This window comes from Metarhizium acridum, assembly GCF_019434415.1.
Source record: "Metarhizium acridum strain ARSEF 324 chromosome Unknown scaffold_587, whole genome shotgun sequence".
In the NCBI taxonomy this organism is placed as follows: domain Eukaryota; kingdom Fungi; phylum Ascomycota; class Sordariomycetes; order Hypocreales; family Clavicipitaceae; genus Metarhizium; species Metarhizium acridum.
In genome coordinates, this window is record NW_027094049.1 from 585,546 (window position 1) to 602,585 (window position 17,040).

The following is a 17,040-nucleotide window of genomic DNA, read 5'->3' on the forward strand; positions in this document are numbered from 1 at the left end:
GCTTTATTTAATTACTTAAGTATTTTTTCTTTACTTAAAGCTATTATATCTTTTTAATTACTTAATAATTCTATTAAATTCTCTATTATTAAAGGTAAAAACGCTTATAAAATAAAGGTTCTTTAAGTACTTATTTCTATTATTTTAATTAAGTAACTTTTTAAGAAGCTTTAAAAATTATAAGATTATAAAAGAGATTAAAAGTTAAGTAATTAAAGTAAGGGTAATTATATTATAATAATTAAAGCTTATTCTCTTTTTTAATTATATAAGATATAAGAGATATAATCTTAAAGCCTTTATTTCACGTAATATTATTAATCGCGTTACAGGTAGGCGGGGTTCCCTAACCACCTTACATTTTTCTTATAAAATATTATTATTTTAAATTGAATTAAAAATATAAATAATTATAATTTATAAATTAATTTTATATTATAAAATACTTTAAATTATAAATAATATAATAATATTTAAAAATTATATAAAATATATTTATTTTATATTATAATTTAATATTATATTTTTATTTAATTTATTATTTAAAATTTAAGAAAAATTATATTTAATTAATTAAAATATATAAAATTATAATTATAATTTTTTATTATATAATATTATTTAATATATTTTATATAATTTATTTTATAATTTTATTTATTTTATTTAATATTATTTTATTTTTTAATAGTAATATTTATATGTAAGTGCCCGCCTTGCTAATATACCCGCCTTGCTGATAAGCACCACCATAGGTGGTGAGAGCTTCTGTAGCTGAATTACCTAATGGTGGGGCGTGGCACGAGTAGTCAGGCCGGCGAACAGCCCACTTTGCCATTTTCGCTTGTCCCCACCCTCTTGACTTTTAACGCCTAAACTCCTAAAACCTTCCTGAAGCCATGTTGCAATCCAATCCAATCCAATACGGAATATTAAACACAGGGGGCAGGGCAACACATGATTCACGCTAAAAAAGCCCTTGCTGCTGCGAGCTGTACCGTAGTACAGCATAGGGTCGAAATGAACACCAATGGCGGCAGTCGGACACTAGTCAGTGATGGGGCAGCAAATAAGCATCAACTTCAACGTTTTCTGGTAACGAGCGACCGTGCTAAATACATTCTAGCATGTGCATTACCCATATAAGAACGAGTATTCCCTATTTCATCGTGTCATTCCGTCTTTGTGACTTCATTTCTTATTAGCTATCCTCGAGCAGTTGGCAACCCTGTGATATTCACATCTACATGCCCATGCCATGTCCTCGTCCACACCAGGCAGGCGGCGTCGACCACCCCAAGAATTCACCCTCCCCTCTGGCAAAAAGGTCATTGCCGCGCTCGCAGACGCAGTCCCATCTCTGCGCAGGCAATACTACAACAGCAATGACGATGTCGAGATTGTAGTTCAAGGATCAGCCGAGCACGCCAACTATCTCAAACAAAGCCGGCAGCACCATGAGAGTCGTCGTGCAGAGCTTAAAGAGCGTCACGGCACGGCATTCGATGAGTGGGAAGATGTCCAGAACCAATTGAATTCCGTAACCGCTCAATTGTCGCGCATGTCCACGAATAGGTCTGGACTGCATGGAAACTATGGCAAGTTCGGCTTCGATGCTGGTGTAAGAACATATGATGATGACGACGGCGAGGCGAATGGGTCTGGAGAGGGTAGGGAGCGAGCCAATGAGACTCATCACGAGGGGTATCGACAAGCGTCAACTATTAAACTGGCCAAGCGGCCGGTGGTGAGGCAGTGGTTTCATAGGAATGTCCTGTGGAGAGGGTCAGAGCAGACCGAGATCATGGCCGTTGAACTATTCTTTGACCTTTTATACGGTAAGCTGCTCACCTTGCGGTGACCTAGGGCACGATTGCTAAAAGCTGTATAGTTGGTATTATACACAGCAACGGCGAGCACATGTCCGAGGAGCCGAATGGTGAGGAACTGCTGCGGTTCGCCGTGACGTTTATCATGTCGTGGAAGATCTGGACCGACATCACCATGGCGCTTAGTTGGTTTGAAACCGACGATGTGCTGACAAGGCTCGAGATCTTGTTCGAAATTGCCTGCCTGTTGGCGTGCGTTCTCCCAAACCTCACCTCACTGCGTCAGTCAGCTAACAGTTGTAGCTTCACCACCAACATGACCAACTGCTTTGTCGATGATGCCGCCCACAATACCTACACCCAACTTGTATCATTCTACCTCGCCGCGCGCCTCCTGTTCGCCGTACACTACGCCGTAATCGCCTACTTGGTCCCCATGGTCCGCGGCGCCATGATCACATCCGCCATCACCGTCCTCGTCCCATCAGCACTCTGGATCGCCAGCATCCACGTCGAAATTCCCGGTCGTCTAGGTCTTATCTGGCCCGCTCTCGCCCTCGATATGTACGGATCAGGAATCTTCATCGGCCTGTTCCGCTACGCCCGTAGCGCCGGCGCAGACACGTCCATGGGCAAGAAGATGAACAAACTGTCGAGTTTTATCCCGCCATGAACATCGAGCATAAAGTCGAGCGGATGAACGCCTTTGTTTCGCTAGTCTTGGGCTACTCCGTCGTAGGAATCTTGTTCCAGAGCAATGGCGGGTACAATGTGAATGCGTTTCTGGGAAAGGCGGTATTGGGGCTTATGCAGGCCTTTTTCTTCAATTGGATTTACTTTGACGTGGATGCGAGCACAATCAACGTACACGCAATTCGACATTCCGCCAACGGAGGTATGTCCATGGCACTCCACTACACTACGCCCGCGCACAGGACTCTATTAGTTGCTAACAACGGCAGCCATCCTATGGCAATTCGCCCATCTCCCCTTCGTAATGGGCTATATTGTAGCCACGTCTGCGCTCTCCACGCTCGTCCTAGCCCTCGACGTCCCCAACACCGAGCGCGACCAACTGCGCCCTCCCTACTCGGTGCGAGCGGAGGAACACTTCAGCAGCGGTGTCCGTTTCTTCTACTGCCAGGGACTAGCAATCGCCCTGCTCTCAATGGCGGCCATCTCCCTGAGCCACTCACACCGCACACCCCCTACGATGCGTCTCTCCAAGCCAGTCCGCCTCATCAACCGCGTGCTAGTCTGTATCATCATGATCTTGCTCCCCATGGCTAGCCATCTGAACAGCTTGTCTCTCATTTCCACCACCTTGGGTCTGACGGCGTATGTGTTGATTGTTGAGCTGTGGGGGAAGTCATGTAAGGATGAGAGCTTCTTTCCTGGCAGACGGGATGTTTCCAAGATGCGGGCCATGGCCGATGCGAAGAGGGCGGAGGCTGAGGCTCAGGGTACGGATAACCCGAATCCGGGGCAGATTAGAGCGGACAGGATGCCTCTTAATCAGAATGATACCGCGGCCTTTTGATGTTTCGAAAGTGGCTTCAGTGCCGAGACTATCACAGCTTGGGTGATGATCAGCTGAAACAGTGGCGGGAATGATTTGCGCGTATTCATTTATAACCAACTTTGCACCTGTGGCAGACCCTAGAGGCCGTTTCGAATAACATGCTTGCCGCAAGCTATTAGGTTCCGCGCCATTTGGGATTGGAGAAATGCGCAAAGCAATCACCAAGTCCTGTACCAGGCGCAATGAAATGTTAGACGTGCAGCTTCTTGGAAAAGCTGGTTTATACATTACAAAGGGTTTGCAAAATACCATTATCTTACGAAAACTTGTTATATTAGCTGTAGGATCGTTTAGAAATCCAGGCTAGTTATAACACGAGTCGGCGCGAGGAGAGAGTTAAGTATTGCACCGATTATAAAAGACATACCGAGTCAATCTACTCTGAGCCCACAGAAGTCGTTCGCCTCTTCCGGCGTAAATACAAGATGGGGTAAATAGTAAGAAGCGCAGCAGCCATCATAAAGACACCAGCGAATACCTGCAGACGCCAATAGTCCGACCCTGCTGATTTCACATCGTAGATTGCGCCGCCAATGGGGCTGCCTATTAGCATCCCCAGGCCAACCCAGCTCCAATACATACCTGTTCGGGAGCCTATCACGGTCACTGACGGGCAGAATAAAGGTATGAATGCTCCCGGAAGAGTAACCAGGATGCCGGATACCATGCCCCAAAATACAGCCCACACGATAGTGCCAGCAACTGTATCAACAGGAATCCAGCAAAACAACAGGACGGATCCTGCGACGAGAGACACGGCAATAGTCTCCGTCGGGCCAAAGATGGCAGCTGCGAGACCTGCTACCAGTCGACCAATCACAGAAACGCCGTTGAGTATAGAAAGAAGATCAACCGTTAGATCAGGGCTAATGGATGGTACCCGAACTTTGGTAAAGAGTGGCAGGTAAAGGAGGGGGATATAAAAAGCGGTAGCACTAAAGACGGAGGCAACAGAAAGAAGCATGAAGGGCAGGTCGGTAAAGGCTGGGGTGTCGAAGAAGCGCCGGATGACCAGGGCACGCGATGTTTTGCTCCATCCATCTAATAGCACTAGATAAGACAGAAGGTATAATGCTAGGATTAGAAATCCGATGGAGCGGACAGTCCAGGGGAAACCGACTCGGGGCACAAGAGCACGGAACATGGTTGGGAAAACGATGCCGCCTAGTCTACCAGGTTAAAAACACGAATGACACGAGAATTCACAACAACATGTTGGGTGTGTTCCGTACCGACGCAGCTGCCACACGCCATGAGGCCCATCGCTTTGGCACGGGTGGCAGGATTCGGCAAGCAGGCGGCGGCAGCCGATACACTTGGTGTAAACACAATGCCAGAGCCAATGCCAATGCAAATAGCCTGGCTGAGGAATAGCTGGTAGTATTCAGTAGAAATGCTAAGCATCATGAAGCCAAAGACCTGCAAAAGGCTGCCGATTACCAGCAGTGGCTTGTAAAAGCCTCGATCATAAAGCGGGCCGGTCACAACGCCAGCAGCGAAGACTAAAAAGGCGGATGTTGTTGATATCCAAGCTATGTTGGAGCTGGATTGATCGCTGATGAGGAACAGCTCGTAATGCGCTTGGAAGGCGCCAGATGTGAGGAGAAACCCCCTTGACGACAGCCATTTAGTCAATCGAGACAGGTAGTCGAGGACAAGGTTATATAACAGACTTACCATGTATTCATGAAAACAATAAAGGTGCTCAGAATCTGAAGCCATCGATTGCGGCCGATCCGAGGCGAAGTTGGCGAAGACGAGACATCTTGGATGGCGGGACTGCCGTTCACAGCAGTCGTGGATGGCATACCGTCCCGGCCGCCATCTGGAGTAGTGACAATCATTCTATTTTCCGTTTTTATTGAAAAAAAAGACAGTAATCGACTCCAGAAGTATGATTCAAGGACACAGGAGCTGCGCTTGACGGCGGCAGGTGAGACTGAAGCTGCAAGAGAGAGAGCCCCCCTCAAGTCGTGGATTGAAAGACGGAATCATTTTTGCAAACCCTATAGTATATACCACAGTAGATTTCTACCATCAAAATTCCAGTTGGCTACGGAGTACTGTGCCTAGGTACTTCCGGGCACGCCTCACGATATGTGAACATCCCTACTATATCGGTCGACATGTTGGCTGGAGAGTAAGACAGTGCCCGTGCTATCCTTGAGAGACAGATGTGCAAAAGTACTCCGTGCTGCCAATGGTTTCCTCTGTGCGGAGTAAGTTCACGAGATGAGAGGCAAATGAATTTGTGTACTCGGTACCAATGCTCCTGCAAAGCCAGCCAATCCGCATACCTGCTCATGCCCATGACTAGACTTTGTACGGTCAGGCAGATAGGGTGTCGCCGGATGCGCATGTCTGAAGGGTTGCAGCGCGTGGTATGTGTTGACAAAATTGCCACTCCTCTTCGCCCGTTGGTGGTGTTGCTGTCTCGGAGCCGCTCCTGCTAACCCCCTCCCTGAGCACCCCTGCTTGATTCGTTCTGCCATTCGCTGCCTCACAGGCTCACACAGCCTCTGCTGATGCATGAACTGTTGTCTCTCGACGCCCTTCGTTTCCTTCATTTACAGTCTCATCAGAATCTTCTTTCGATCGAAGCTGACCCTCAGCACCTATCGTATCTTGGCCCGTCTTTCACCATGGCAGACGACACAACCAGACCGACGTCGGCTCGTCTGGCTGACTCTTCGTATCACTCGCCGTATGCGCGTGCTGGTGCTCCACGCCCTCATCCCAACACTGATCCATACGCCGCCCTCCGTGGCAGGGCGCTCTCTACTCTAGAGGCTATGGGGTTCGACCCTGATACCATGATTGAGCATGGGGTCCTCTGGGCTGAACATCAGGACCCCTTTGGTCATGTTATGCAAGGCCAGTACATGAGCTTCTTGGGAACATGCTTCTGGCGTGTCATGGAAAGCTATGACGAGTTCTTGAGCAAGGAGGAGTGCGACGGCATGATTCAGGCTAAAACTGTTATTCCTGTTGTACGCAGGTACGAACTGGACATTCGGCGGCAGGTTAAATATCCCGACTCGGTTCGTAGTTGCTACGTTTGCATGATATTTCATACCCAGTCCTTCAACTAATTTCTGTCGCAAAGTTAATTGCCGCTTACCGGCAGGATCGCATAGAGCCTACACGAAACCATGGAACCACTGTGCTTTTCTCGCTCAAGCAGCAAGCTATTGTCGCCCAAGTCCGAGGTTCAACAACCTACATTGATGCTAAAACTGGCCGTCCGGTGGATATTCGCACACTTGGTGGTGGGTTTCCGGCTTTTTACGAAGGCTTCACGAAAAAATCCGAGCGTGCAAACCAGTTGAAGGAGAAATGGGACAAGGAGCATCCTAAATCCTCAAAGAGCACCCAGGCTAAAATTTAGGATTTTGACTAGCACATCCTAGGTTCTTTTGTCTATGGAAGTCGATTGCAGCTAGTCGTAATTACATCCATCTCCAAAAGCATGTTTCCGGACGACCTCGTTGACTGTCGGTACAGCAAGCTAGAACCCACGTTATAACCAGGGTTGCGGATGTAGAAGCTGCTGCACGACAAGAACTCCTAATCGAAGAACTGCTCTAAGAAACCCAGTCCGAGGCGGTCGCATGCCTCTGGTATCACCTATTAGATCCAACGGAGGAATCTTATCCCAGCCGTCCATGAAGGTGCGCGCAGCATGGACACCAGCCGCGAAGCCATCCTCATGAAAGCCAAACCCCATCCAAGCTCCCGCGAAACTAATATTCCTGGTGCCATTGATCTTGTGGAGGTGGCGCGTCATGAGGATGCACTCTGAGTTAATGATGGGATGATGATACACATGGCTGCTTTGAACCGAGCAAGGCACATGTATTGGATTCATGCTCACAAGAACCCTACCCGGACTTCCGGGCTCTCCTGGACTGGGAATACCTTGGAGTTTATTCATGTCAAATGTGAGTGACAGCTTCCTTCCGCACTTGGGTTCATTCTGTGTCAGATGGTCCTGTGCCGTGGTCGACTGATGAGGCACAAGCGTGCAGTTCCATGCCGCGCGAGCTGATGGACGTTCTGGCAGGAGCTGACATCAGTTAACAGGACTGTTCCCTTGCTAGAAAAAGACTACATAGTCCAACTAAGCGGTCGTTGTACTTACTGAAGTATCAGAATGCAGGTAACATATGTTCCTGCTGGTTTTGAAGCTACCAAGAATCCTTCGCTCCAAAGCTGTGGCATTGTCTCCCAACAGAGTGACAGCTTGGTTGGCATGAACGGCAAGAACGACATGATCAAAAGTCTTTGCAGAGCCATCTGAGAAGCTGACCAAGACCTCGTTACCAATTCGTGTCACGTCATGTACAGACGTGTTCAGATGCACCTTGTGTCTTTGAGGAAGACTGTCTTGGAACGCATCGATATACGTTCTTGACCCATTTCGAAACGAGCGCCACTGAAGTGTCTTTGTGACCGTATCTAGCAGGCCGTGACTTTTCCTTTTCAGAAGGCATTAGTATCAACTTCTTGCCCCCCTCTTTTTCATGTACAAGAGAAAGATACTTCGGGGTTATTTACATAAAGTGTATTAGCGGTCTTGCAGGGAAACTCCTGCTAAACTCATCTGGATCAATGCACCAAGGAGCAGCAACCATTGGGATCAAAAAATAAGTCGTGAATTGACTGGAGTATCCCCGCCTTGTTAAGTAGCTACCAATAGACTCTAGAGACGTTGACATGAGACAGCTTTCTTCTTCGCCACGTCTAGGAGTAGTACCTCGCTCGTAGAGGATATCTTCGGCGAATAGGCTAAAGCGAACAATATCAAACATCAAACGCCATACCCAGGGGCTCAACAGCAGCGTGAGAGTGGCGACGAAGCTGCCCACGGAGCAACTGCTCCACTCGAAAGTTCTGTCGGTGGTCGAGACGCCAAAGGACATATCCGTGGGGATTGTCTCGATGCCTAAATCACCGAGAAAAGCGTTAAAGCGGGCTGTATTAGAAGGTGGTTAACCATGGCCCCGAGCTGAGCGTGGACTTTTTTTCTTTCTCGCAACTCACGATACGTAGCTTCATCCATTACAATGAAGCCCGTGTCAACGTCGACGCTTGTGCCATTGCCTTTGAAGGGCACCGAATTGGCGTGCCCGCCGAGCTTACTCGCCGACTCATAGATGTCTACTCTGACGTTGCGGGCGCTGTGCTTTCGCAGCTCCCACGAGCAGGCCATGCCCGCGATGCCTCCGCCAACAATGGCGACTCGCCTCGGTGAGTCTGTCATGGTGTCTCCCGCCAGGCAGGGCGTTGGAAGCAGAGGGTACCAAACGAGATCAGAAGCACGAACACAGTCAAAGTCAATCAGTACATTTGCCCACCCTTGAGCCACTCTACGCCACCGGGTAGGCAAATAACTTATTTATTGTATTGCCTCCCACTGCAGGTGCATGGCGTGGCAAGCGCAAGACCAGTGAAAATTCCGGCGCCCACAAGTCTCTCTTGTCCCTCCTTCTTTTCCCTTCTTTTCTTCCAAGCTACTCCGTACTCCGTACGTGCTCAGAAGATCTGCGCCGAGGGTAGCAATCACGGGGCGACGTGTCTGGGTTCAGACTCCACCTGCGTTTTGCCCGTCAGACACTGAATCCCACCTCGGTCTAGAATGCCGGGTTGTCGCTGACAAGTGACACATCGGAAAGGATCGGGTGTTTGTGGTTATTTGCACTCCGTACGGAGTACAGTGCTTCAAATAGTGTTTTCTGTGCGTGTAAAGAATCGGGGGAGGCTGGCAAGAGCCAATAGACGCCTACACTTGGGCCAGCCAAGACTATCTATCCGCCCATGCTTTTGTTTCTCTTTTCTTTTTTTCTTGGTCTTAAACTTTAGAGTGTCTCCCCCCCCGGATGATTTCTCATACATGGTCTCAATTTGGGACCTATCAAGATGAGGACGTCAGCTGTCAAGTCCAGGGGGTGTCGAAATGTGACGCACATGCTGACCTGCCGTCATTGGGGGCCAAAAGACACCGGCTGCTGTCGGGCGGCTTTCAAAGTGGCTTGAGAATCTTAAGGAAAGGAATTACTGTGAACAGGGTCTCGCGGCTTGACGACCTTTCCTGTGAACTCTGAAATGGTGGCTTACTAACATGACTATAATTAGGTGTGGAAATCCAATACTGACAGGTATGAACGGCAGTTTCTGTACGTGGCTCGGTGACTCTGTTGCCTAGCGAGTTCAAAGAAGCCTCTAGTGGCGTCTAAAGTTACGGAAATAAAAATCAAAAGTCAAGTATGCCCAGTCACTTGGGCGTATTATATTCGTAAACGGCACGCCTGGTTCGATGCCTTTTGCCGTAAGCAAGTAGTTATCAGATCAGGCTTAGCTAAGAACCAAGACAAAAAAGATGTTACACTGGTTGCCAACGAGATGCGTATTGGCCTCTACCAGCGAATAAAACCAAACAGCTTTCCGTCGTGGAATCTTGCCGTACGATGCATCCATCTCTTGTTAGTTTACAACCCTTGCTCAGTTAAAACAGAGTCTGCACACGATGTTTGGACCATTCGGCTGTTCTGTATCTCTGTACGCTGCTCTAATCGCTGCGGCGGCCATATCTTCCGTATGTCTTTGCCCCTGCTCCAGCGTTGAAGCCCACAACTAAGTAGTCCAGGTGGTCATTACTGTCATCCGGAGACTTTACTTCCACCCATATAGCAAAGTCCCCGGGCCTTTGCTTGCAAAAGTAACGAGCGTGTATTCAGCATGGCACTCGTGGAGAGGCACCATGCACCTCGACGTGCAACGATGCCACCGCAAATACGGTATGTGGTGTAACTTTTGCATCTTGTGCGAGCCAACTAACAATGCCCATCCATCCGCAGGCGACCTCATACGATATGCGCCAAATCAAATACTCTCACTTCATCCTCCGGATATGAATGGTTAGAAACCTGACCCAAAAAGAAGAAAGAAATGTCGCACCTTTTGCGCTCACACAAAGCGAAGCAATATACAGCCACGGCGCCCCGTTCCGAAAAGCAAAGGGTTACGCAACCATGATACCAACTCCCAACGGCTGGAGCACCATGACGTCGATCGACAAGACGCTGCACCGCAATCTACGCGCAGTAGTGAGGTCCGGCCTCGGCGCGGATTTCTTGTCGCGCTTCGAGCCCGCTATCCTCCGGCATCTCAAGATTTACTTTGGCGAGCTTCAGAAAAACCAGGACCCAGACGGCTGGACTGCTGCGGCCGACATGCGAAAATGGAGTACGTCATGATGTATAAAAAATACACCCAAATGGTCTAAAGAGAGGAGGGGAAAAAAGTGCTGATTGACGTGTTCCAGATCTCTACTTGGGCTTTGACACAATGGCGGATTTCGGGCTAGGTCTCAAGACGGACCTGCTGCGCAGCTCCGCCAGAGAGTACATATTCCCAGCCCTGCACATGCACGAGAAGAAGATGGGCCTCTGGGAGCAGCTGCCCATGCTCAGCAACGCGGGCATCGGGCGGCTCGTGGGCGCCGTGCTCCCCCTCGTCTCGCCGCGGGCGGCCAAGTTTTCCCAATGGTACCACGGCTTCATGGACCTCGCCGTCCGCACCAACGCGGCCGAGAGCCGCGGGATATTCGGCCCCGTCATCCAGAGCGGCCAGGGGACGCTCGGGAGCAAGAGCCCGGGCCGAGGCCACGACCGGGAGCAGATGGTCGCCGAGGGCGCATTCAGCACCTTCTCCGCCGCCGACGCATACGGCATCCTGCTCTCGGGCCTGTTCCACTACCTCTGCCACTACCCACGCGTCTACGAGAAGCTCGCCGCGGACATGAGAGGCAGGTACGTGCCCGGCGAGGACGTGGCCTGGAGCGCCGGCCTCGCGTCGAGCGCGTACCTCCGCGCCGTCGTCAACGAGGTGCTGCGGCTGGTGCCGCCGGCGTGCGGCGTCCACTGGCGCGAGTGCGAGCGGCAGGGCTTCGCCGTCGGGCCCGACGCCGTGCCCATGGCGGCGGGCAGCGACGTGGGCGTGAGCCTCTTCTCCGTCTTCAGGGACGCCAGGATATACCGCGACCCCGTGAGGTTCTGGCCGGAGCGCTGGATCCCGGGGACGCTGCCCGAGGACGAGTTTTGCCGGGCCAAGGGCATGTTCACGCCGTTTTCCATCGGCCCGAGGAACTGCGCCGGGAGCCACGTGGCCGTCATGATGGTCAGCGTTGCGTATGCCTGGGTGCTGGTCAACTACGACTTTCGCTTCGGCCGCGAGCAGCGCACCCTCCGTCCTCACCTCGTGTCCAACTCTGCGGCCGAGGAGGGTGCCGAGTCGGAGTTGACGTTTGAGAGCCACTATTCTATTGCTAGCTGGGAGAGCGGTCCTTTTGTCCAGTTTAGAGCCAGGCAGCTTGCGTGATGGGATAGGGGGGGAGACGAGTATCCTCGGTGGGCCAAATTGTGTACGGCGTTGGAAGTTTTCTGCCGTTACAAGTGTTCTTGGTGGACTTGTCGTTGCCCCTACTTTGGCATGCAACATTGACCACTTTGAATGTAGCTCCCGCCCAAGTTGAAAGTAGGCTACTAATACGTTACGTCAGGGAGATCTGTCGCGTTACGAGACCCATTGTTAACTAGGCTTCTTGATTAAAAATCATTCTTGTTCGTTTTTCGCCTCCATCTTTCAGGAGGATTCCATGTTATTCATCTTGAGTCTAGAAGACTTCTCAGCCACCCTAATTTCCATCGGCTGGCTGGCCAGTCGTTTAAACTCCAGACATGGATGATTTTGTGATATCCAGCAATTACGTCAGGTCTACTTGTTCAATCAACAGAGGCAGCCTTATCCGACAAAAGAAGTTCACCTTTCCGCAAGACAATTAAAAGGTCTACTTTAGCATATATTCTCGGAGCTTTAAAAGCCTAAAGGAGTCGTTCTCGTACCTCGCAAATTCCGACCCCTCTGTAAACCAACCCCATGTACCTGTCTTGGGACCTAGCTTCTGACCGTGGCGGTAGCAGGTGTCAAAATTACAACTGGGCAATCACTGTCATCAACCATGACATTTGTCGGGTTAATGTTATTATGAACAAGACTAAGAGAGTGTAAATAACGAATACCTAATTCTATTTGATGTAAACACATGTCTTATTAAAAGCTTTTACGTCTTGTAATCTCTTAGCGAGTGTTATCTTATACCTCACGAAATAAATTCCTTGAATCTAGCTACTATTAATATTATAGCTTATATAAGTAGCTATATTAGAATATAAGTTTACTTTTAAAAATTTTATAAATTAAGACTTTATTTAATATTTAATTACTAATTTATAGTTTAGCTAATAAATCGCTATAACTTAATAAATTTAATTCCTTTTTATAATACTTTAATAGAGAGCTTTAATACTCGTAAGAAATAGTTTAAGAAAAGCGGTTAAATGTATTTAATAGGTATTAAAATTACTTTAAGTTAATTTATATTTATTAAAGAGAACGTGCTAATATAATCTTTAATAGTAGCGTAAAAATATTAGTAATTTAGTCCTTAAATAATAAGTTTTATAAAGTTAAATTTTAGACAGCCGTCTTTCTCAATGAAGGCTTAGCCTCGCTGGTGGATTTCCAAGTCGACTGCGGCAGAGCAAAATGGACTGCTGGTTCAGACACGCACGGTTGTAGTGCGCGTCACGAGAAAAATAGTCGCGAGGAGGAGAGTAACCGGGGTAATTTTATTCCTCTCTTGCTATTTCCGGCCAGACTTGGCTGGCGATTGCACCTGACTCAAGTGGATCCAATGCCTATGTAGTTGTAGTCTTTTAGGGGATACATGTACTGCTTACCACCAGACCCGTCAGCGGTAACGGTGGGCTAGCCACTTAGTGTACGGAGTACGGAGTACATCCCCGCGTAATCAAGGCAAGCGCCGTGCCGTGGGTCCCGGGCCGAGTGGCGCTCATAGCGGGGGTGGGGTCTGCATTAAGCCCCCAGCGCTTCGCAAATTATCCTCCAAAAGCGGCACCCCATCCTCTGAAAATGAATGCCATCACCTCCATAATCGGAGGCACATTTTGCGGTGAACCCCTACTTTTGTTGCAAAGTCACGTAGTAGGGTCAGTCAGCTGTCAGCGTCGCATTGCTTCGGATTGGTGGAGAGGACGGCAACGTGACGGAATCTGACTTATCCCAGATGCCAAGCCGTCGACGTGTGCGGGATCCTATTGGCGCCCGGCCTCACACCTCGCCGCACGACTACTCGAGAAATGCAGATGCACACTTGCAGGCTGCCACATCTCGCCACCCGTCGCCAATTCACCACAAGATTCGTGGGGGCCGGCGCCATGGTCGATCGACGTTTGTCTCTGCCAAAGGCCCGATGCGGCCTTGACTCGTGTTGAATGTTGTCGACAGCTTCTCACTGCCACCATAGGCCTAGAAAGCTCTCACTCACTGCAACCATCCACGAAATCGGCGGCAAACCCTCGCCATGCAGGCGACAACTCGATCCGTCGGCGAAACAAGTCTCACTTGATGCTTTTTGTGTCTTGGCTTCTTGCCGGAACGGACCATGCCGCCAGATGAGAATCAACACACTCAACTGCCAGAACGCCGGGCCAACATTCCCCCCTTACGACCTGCCATCAGCTCTTTTCATCGTCACCTTCACTTCCAGCGCTGCAATCCCCTTGGAGAGACTGTCGAGACTCGTACTGATCTAGCCTTTTTCAAGGCGCTCATTCTCTCTTCTTTTCAAAGCGAGTTTGATTTGGCAGCTATTGTACACACACCGACATGTCTAATGGATTCATCAAGTTTGACCCGTCCCTGGTTGACGAGAGTAACGGAGGCGTCATCCTGGTCTTGTGCGTGGTCTTTTCCGTGCTCATCAGCGTGTCCACGACGTCGCGCATTGCCATGAAGCTCCTCGCAACCAAAGCTGGTCTCGGGGCTGCGGATTACTTTATCGTCATTGCCTTTGTGAGTTTTTTTTTTTTTGAAAATATACATTCTACACCACACACACAGACACACGTATATATATATATAATGTACAACGGGCCAAGAAAGACTCATATATACCCGTCCAGGCCTTCAACCTGACCGCCAACATGCTCGAGATCCAGTCCGTCCAGTCCGGCTTCGGCCGCCACCTCCAGTTCCTCACCCGCGAGCAGGTGCTCACCGTCCGGCGCTTCAGCCAGTACAACATCCTGTTCGCCAACATCTCCCTCTGGGCCGTCAAGATCTCCGTCTGCTTCTTCATCCTAGCCCTGATCCAGGGCGTCCACCGGCGCACCGCCTGGGTCGTGTACGCCCTCATCGCAATCACCACCACCGCGAGCACCTGCCAGGGCATATTCTGGGGTCTCCAGGCGAACCCGCTCCGGAAGCTGTGGGAGCCCGACGTCCCCGGCGAGGTGAAGAGCGTCAGGACCCTGGTCACGTCCATCATTGCTTTTACCAGTGAGGAAAACGCCCCCTTTTGTCTTTTGTTCCGTCACGTCTTGTTTTGCTGACAAGCCCGGGGCTGCTCCCAGTCATCAATAGCATCACTGATCTCTTCTACGCCATATCGCCCGTGTACTTTATTGGAAGGCTCCAGATGAGTCTTGGGAAGCGGCTCGTTATTATTGGATTAACGGGATCGGGGCTGTTGTATGTGTTTTTTCTTCTTTTTTCTGTTTTTCGCTTCCCCATTCTTTTGCTCTTGCCCCGAGACACATCTCATGCTGACAGGGTGTACAGGGTCTTTGCCTCGTCTATTACTCGCGTTGCTTTTGACGGCGACTTCTACAAGCCAGACTTCACTTGGGCTCTGCACCGGGTGTACCTTTGCACGATTATAGAGCGCAATCTTGCCCAAGTCATCGCCGACCTTCCCGCGACCTTCAATCTTGTCCGCAGCGTGCGCAATAAAACGAATGCCCTCTGGTCGCGGGGCGCTCGCGGCGGCTCTACTACCAAGGCCTCTGACCACACGGGCAGCGTCGACTCGGGGTCGGGCCGCAAGGGCTTCGCGCGGGCAAGTGCGCGGCCTGCCAACGCCAAGCCGGTTTGTAATGAGGATGAAATCCCGCTCAGTGCTGTTCCCGGCCGCGTTCCAAAGGGAAGTCGGGTGGTCCATATGGAGACCAGCATCGATATACGGGCACACATGGTTGATGCGCACGAGCAGCAGGAAAGCCGTCAGGCGCTGGTTCATCCATGGGACAAGGAAGCAACCACTGTGTAGTAAATGTTCAATATCATGCTTAGTCTAGACCTTTGCGTGGCTTCCCGCCCTTGCTCTGCACGACCGCGTCTCCCCTTGCCAAGGCCATGGCCTTCTTCACCTCCCACTCCCAAGCGGTCAAGTTGCCGTCTTCCACGTCGCCAGCATCTCCGGCCGTCTTGTCTCTCATGCTTGCCTCCCGTTCTGGCCTGAAGAGAATGGCCAGGCTGTACCGGTCAACATAACGCTGCTGGCCCGGCGGGTATCGAATGCGGTGCACGTTGCTGCGCAGGATCCCGCCGGTCCACTGCACCATGGCGTCCCCGAGATTGACAATCAGGCAGCCTGGCTGGGGACGCACCCAGCGCCAGGCGCTCTCGTCCGTGGCAGACCCTCCAGGAGTCAGGATTTGCAGGCCGCCAATAACATTTGCTAGAAGCGTGATGGTGCCAAAATCCGTGTGGTGGATCATGCTCGTCCGCAGATCCTCAGCCTGCGGGCTGGCAAGGGCCTTTATGAGCCGGATGACGGTCCCCGAGGGTTTCGTAGGCGTCTGCGGGGACGTGAGAATGCCCTCTGGCAGAGAGAGCTGGGCCTCTAGGGCAGAGCATATTGCCGTGAGCAAAGACTGGCCGTGCTTGAGAAACGAGGTGAACAGGGCGAGATGGCTGTGCACGAGATGCGGGAGTGGTTGAAGCGGGGCGGTACCCATGAGACCGTCCTGACCCAGGTTGAACCATTCGAAGCGGTCTGGCTCCTCTGTTTCCGTCTTGGCGTGACCCAGAGGCTTGAATCTGTCCCTGCGCCGTCAGACAGACAGAAACTGTGGGGAAGCGGGAAGAGAGGGGGGAGGAAACGGGGATACTACGGAGTAGTTAGTCGGCTTACCCCAGAAAGCTTCTCGGGATATCGTGCAGATATTGCTGTTTGACATGCTGGGGAAGGTTCATGATGTCCTTGCCCACATCAAAAAGCTGGTCAATGTCTTCCATCATGGCCTCCCCCAAGCTGTCCCCGCGGAGACTGAGGGAAAAGAATCCCAGTTCCTGGCAAGCAGCTAGCATGCGCTGAGCAGCATCTCCGTTGCCTAGGCGTAAGCCTGCCAGGGAGATGGTGTCGATGGAGATGACCGGGACATCGTCAGGGAAGGGAGGAATGTGTTCAAAGTGTTTTTCAGACGCCATATCAGCCTACTGCCGCGTGAGTAACGCTGTCGTGAGTCAAGTACAAGTAGGTTTCAAGGTACTTGGGGGAAAAAAAGGACAAGACAGAAAACTATCTAGGTACTCCGTAGTATGAAAAGAAATAAAATACGAGCAGTCATATCTGGAGCAATAGGCCTTCCGTGCGGACTGTGTGAGTAAGCGCGGCTAACACTGTGTCTGGAGAATGGAGGATTTAAAACCAACGTGGAACCAACTTGAGGAAGCTTTGCGTAACTACAGAGTAAGCACGTTTAG

The 17,040-nt window shown here is 50.4% G+C and overlaps 8 protein-coding genes across 8 annotated transcripts; 5 read left to right on the top strand and 3 right to left on the bottom strand.

Annotated features, from left to right (window-relative positions):
• Window positions 1-914: 914 nt before the first annotated feature.
• J3458_021952 (uncharacterized protein) lies at window positions 915-2,502 on the top strand (the record flags this gene model as incomplete). The annotated part of the gene is made up of 3 exons (XM_066122846.1): window positions 915-1,838; window positions 1,892-2,081; window positions 2,133-2,502. The coding sequence occupies exons 1-3, from the start codon at window positions 1,259-1,261 to the stop codon at window positions 2,500-2,502; spliced, it is 1,140 nt and encodes a 379-aa protein (XP_065972067.1). The 5' UTR covers window positions 915-1,258.
• A 23-nt stretch (window positions 2,503-2,525) lies between these two features.
• J3458_021953 (uncharacterized protein) lies at window positions 2,526-3,369 on the top strand (the record flags this gene model as incomplete). Its single annotated transcript, XM_066122847.1, has 2 exons — window positions 2,526-2,724; window positions 2,792-3,369. 2 exons carry the CDS (start codon window positions 2,526-2,528, stop codon window positions 3,367-3,369), a joined length of 777 nt encoding a protein of 258 aa, XP_065972068.1.
• Window positions 3,370-3,787: 418 nt separating this feature from the next.
• J3458_021954 (uncharacterized protein) lies at window positions 3,788-5,255 on the bottom strand (the record flags this gene model as incomplete). The annotated part of the gene is made up of 4 exons (XM_066122848.1): window positions 3,788-3,954; window positions 3,994-4,575; window positions 4,644-5,023; window positions 5,089-5,255. 4 exons carry the CDS (start codon window positions 5,253-5,255, stop codon window positions 3,788-3,790), a joined length of 1,296 nt encoding a protein of 431 aa, XP_065972069.1.
• Window positions 5,256-5,920: 665 nt separating this feature from the next.
• Window positions 5,921-7,357, top strand: J3458_021956 (uncharacterized protein). Its single transcript, XM_007813789.2, has 2 exons — window positions 5,921-6,452; window positions 6,518-7,357. The coding sequence occupies exons 1-2, from the start codon at window positions 5,937-5,939 to the stop codon at window positions 6,797-6,799; spliced, it is 798 nt and encodes a 265-aa protein (XP_007811980.2). The 5' UTR covers window positions 5,921-5,936; the 3' UTR covers window positions 6,800-7,357.
• On the bottom strand, window positions 6,932-8,674 carry J3458_021957 (uncharacterized protein; the record flags this gene model as incomplete). The annotated part of the gene is made up of 4 exons (XM_066122849.1): window positions 6,932-7,477; window positions 7,553-7,889; window positions 7,969-8,386; window positions 8,455-8,674. The coding sequence occupies 4 exons, from the start codon at window positions 8,672-8,674 to the stop codon at window positions 6,932-6,934; spliced, it is 1,521 nt and encodes a 506-aa protein (XP_065972070.1).
• A 1,768-nt stretch (window positions 8,675-10,442) lies between these two features.
• Window positions 10,443-11,826, top strand: J3458_021958 (uncharacterized protein; the record flags this gene model as incomplete). The annotated part of the gene is made up of 2 exons (XM_007813787.2): window positions 10,443-10,656; window positions 10,736-11,826. The coding sequence occupies 2 exons, from the start codon at window positions 10,443-10,445 to the stop codon at window positions 11,788-11,790; spliced, it is 1,269 nt and encodes a 422-aa protein (XP_007811978.2). The 3' UTR covers window positions 11,791-11,826.
• A 1,971-nt stretch (window positions 11,827-13,797) lies between these two features.
• On the top strand, window positions 13,798-16,348 carry J3458_021959 (uncharacterized protein). Its single transcript, XM_066122850.1, has 3 exons — window positions 13,798-14,832; window positions 14,907-15,024; window positions 15,115-16,348. The coding sequence occupies exons 1-3, from the start codon at window positions 14,478-14,480 to the stop codon at window positions 15,599-15,601; spliced, it is 960 nt and encodes a 319-aa protein (XP_065972071.1). The 5' UTR covers window positions 13,798-14,477; the 3' UTR covers window positions 15,602-16,348.
• On the bottom strand, window positions 15,621-16,897 carry J3458_021960 (uncharacterized protein; the record flags this gene model as incomplete). Its single annotated transcript, XM_066122851.1, has 2 exons — window positions 16,469-16,897; window positions 15,621-16,374 (listed from the first exon to the last, which is right to left on the bottom strand). The coding sequence occupies exons 1-2, from the start codon at window positions 16,762-16,764 to the stop codon at window positions 15,621-15,623; spliced, it is 1,050 nt and encodes a 349-aa protein (XP_065972072.1). The 5' UTR covers window positions 16,765-16,897.
• Window positions 16,898-17,040: the final 143 nt, after the last annotated feature.

What these genes read in the sequence shown, in the direction of transcription:
- J3458_021956 (XM_007813789.2), top strand. Translation starts at nt 5,937, where the DNA reads ATGCATGAACTGTTGTCTCTCGACGCCCTTCGTTTCCTTCATTTACAG. An exon ending in AGGTTAAATATCCCGACTCG is followed by an intron (nt 6,453 to 6,517) that starts GTTCGTAGTTGC and finishes TCTGTCGCAAAG; the next exon opens with TTAATTGCCGCTTACCGGCA.
- J3458_021959 (XM_066122850.1), top strand. Translation starts at nt 14,478, where the DNA reads ATGCTCGAGATCCAGTCCGTCCAGTCCGGCTTCGGCCGCCACCTCCAG. An exon ending in GTCCATCATTGCTTTTACCA is followed by an intron (nt 14,833 to 14,906) that starts GTGAGGAAAACG and finishes GGCTGCTCCCAG; the next exon opens with TCATCAATAGCATCACTGAT. An exon ending in TTAACGGGATCGGGGCTGTT is followed by an intron (nt 15,025 to 15,114) that starts GTATGTGTTTTT and finishes CAGGGTGTACAG; the next exon opens with GGTCTTTGCCTCGTCTATTA.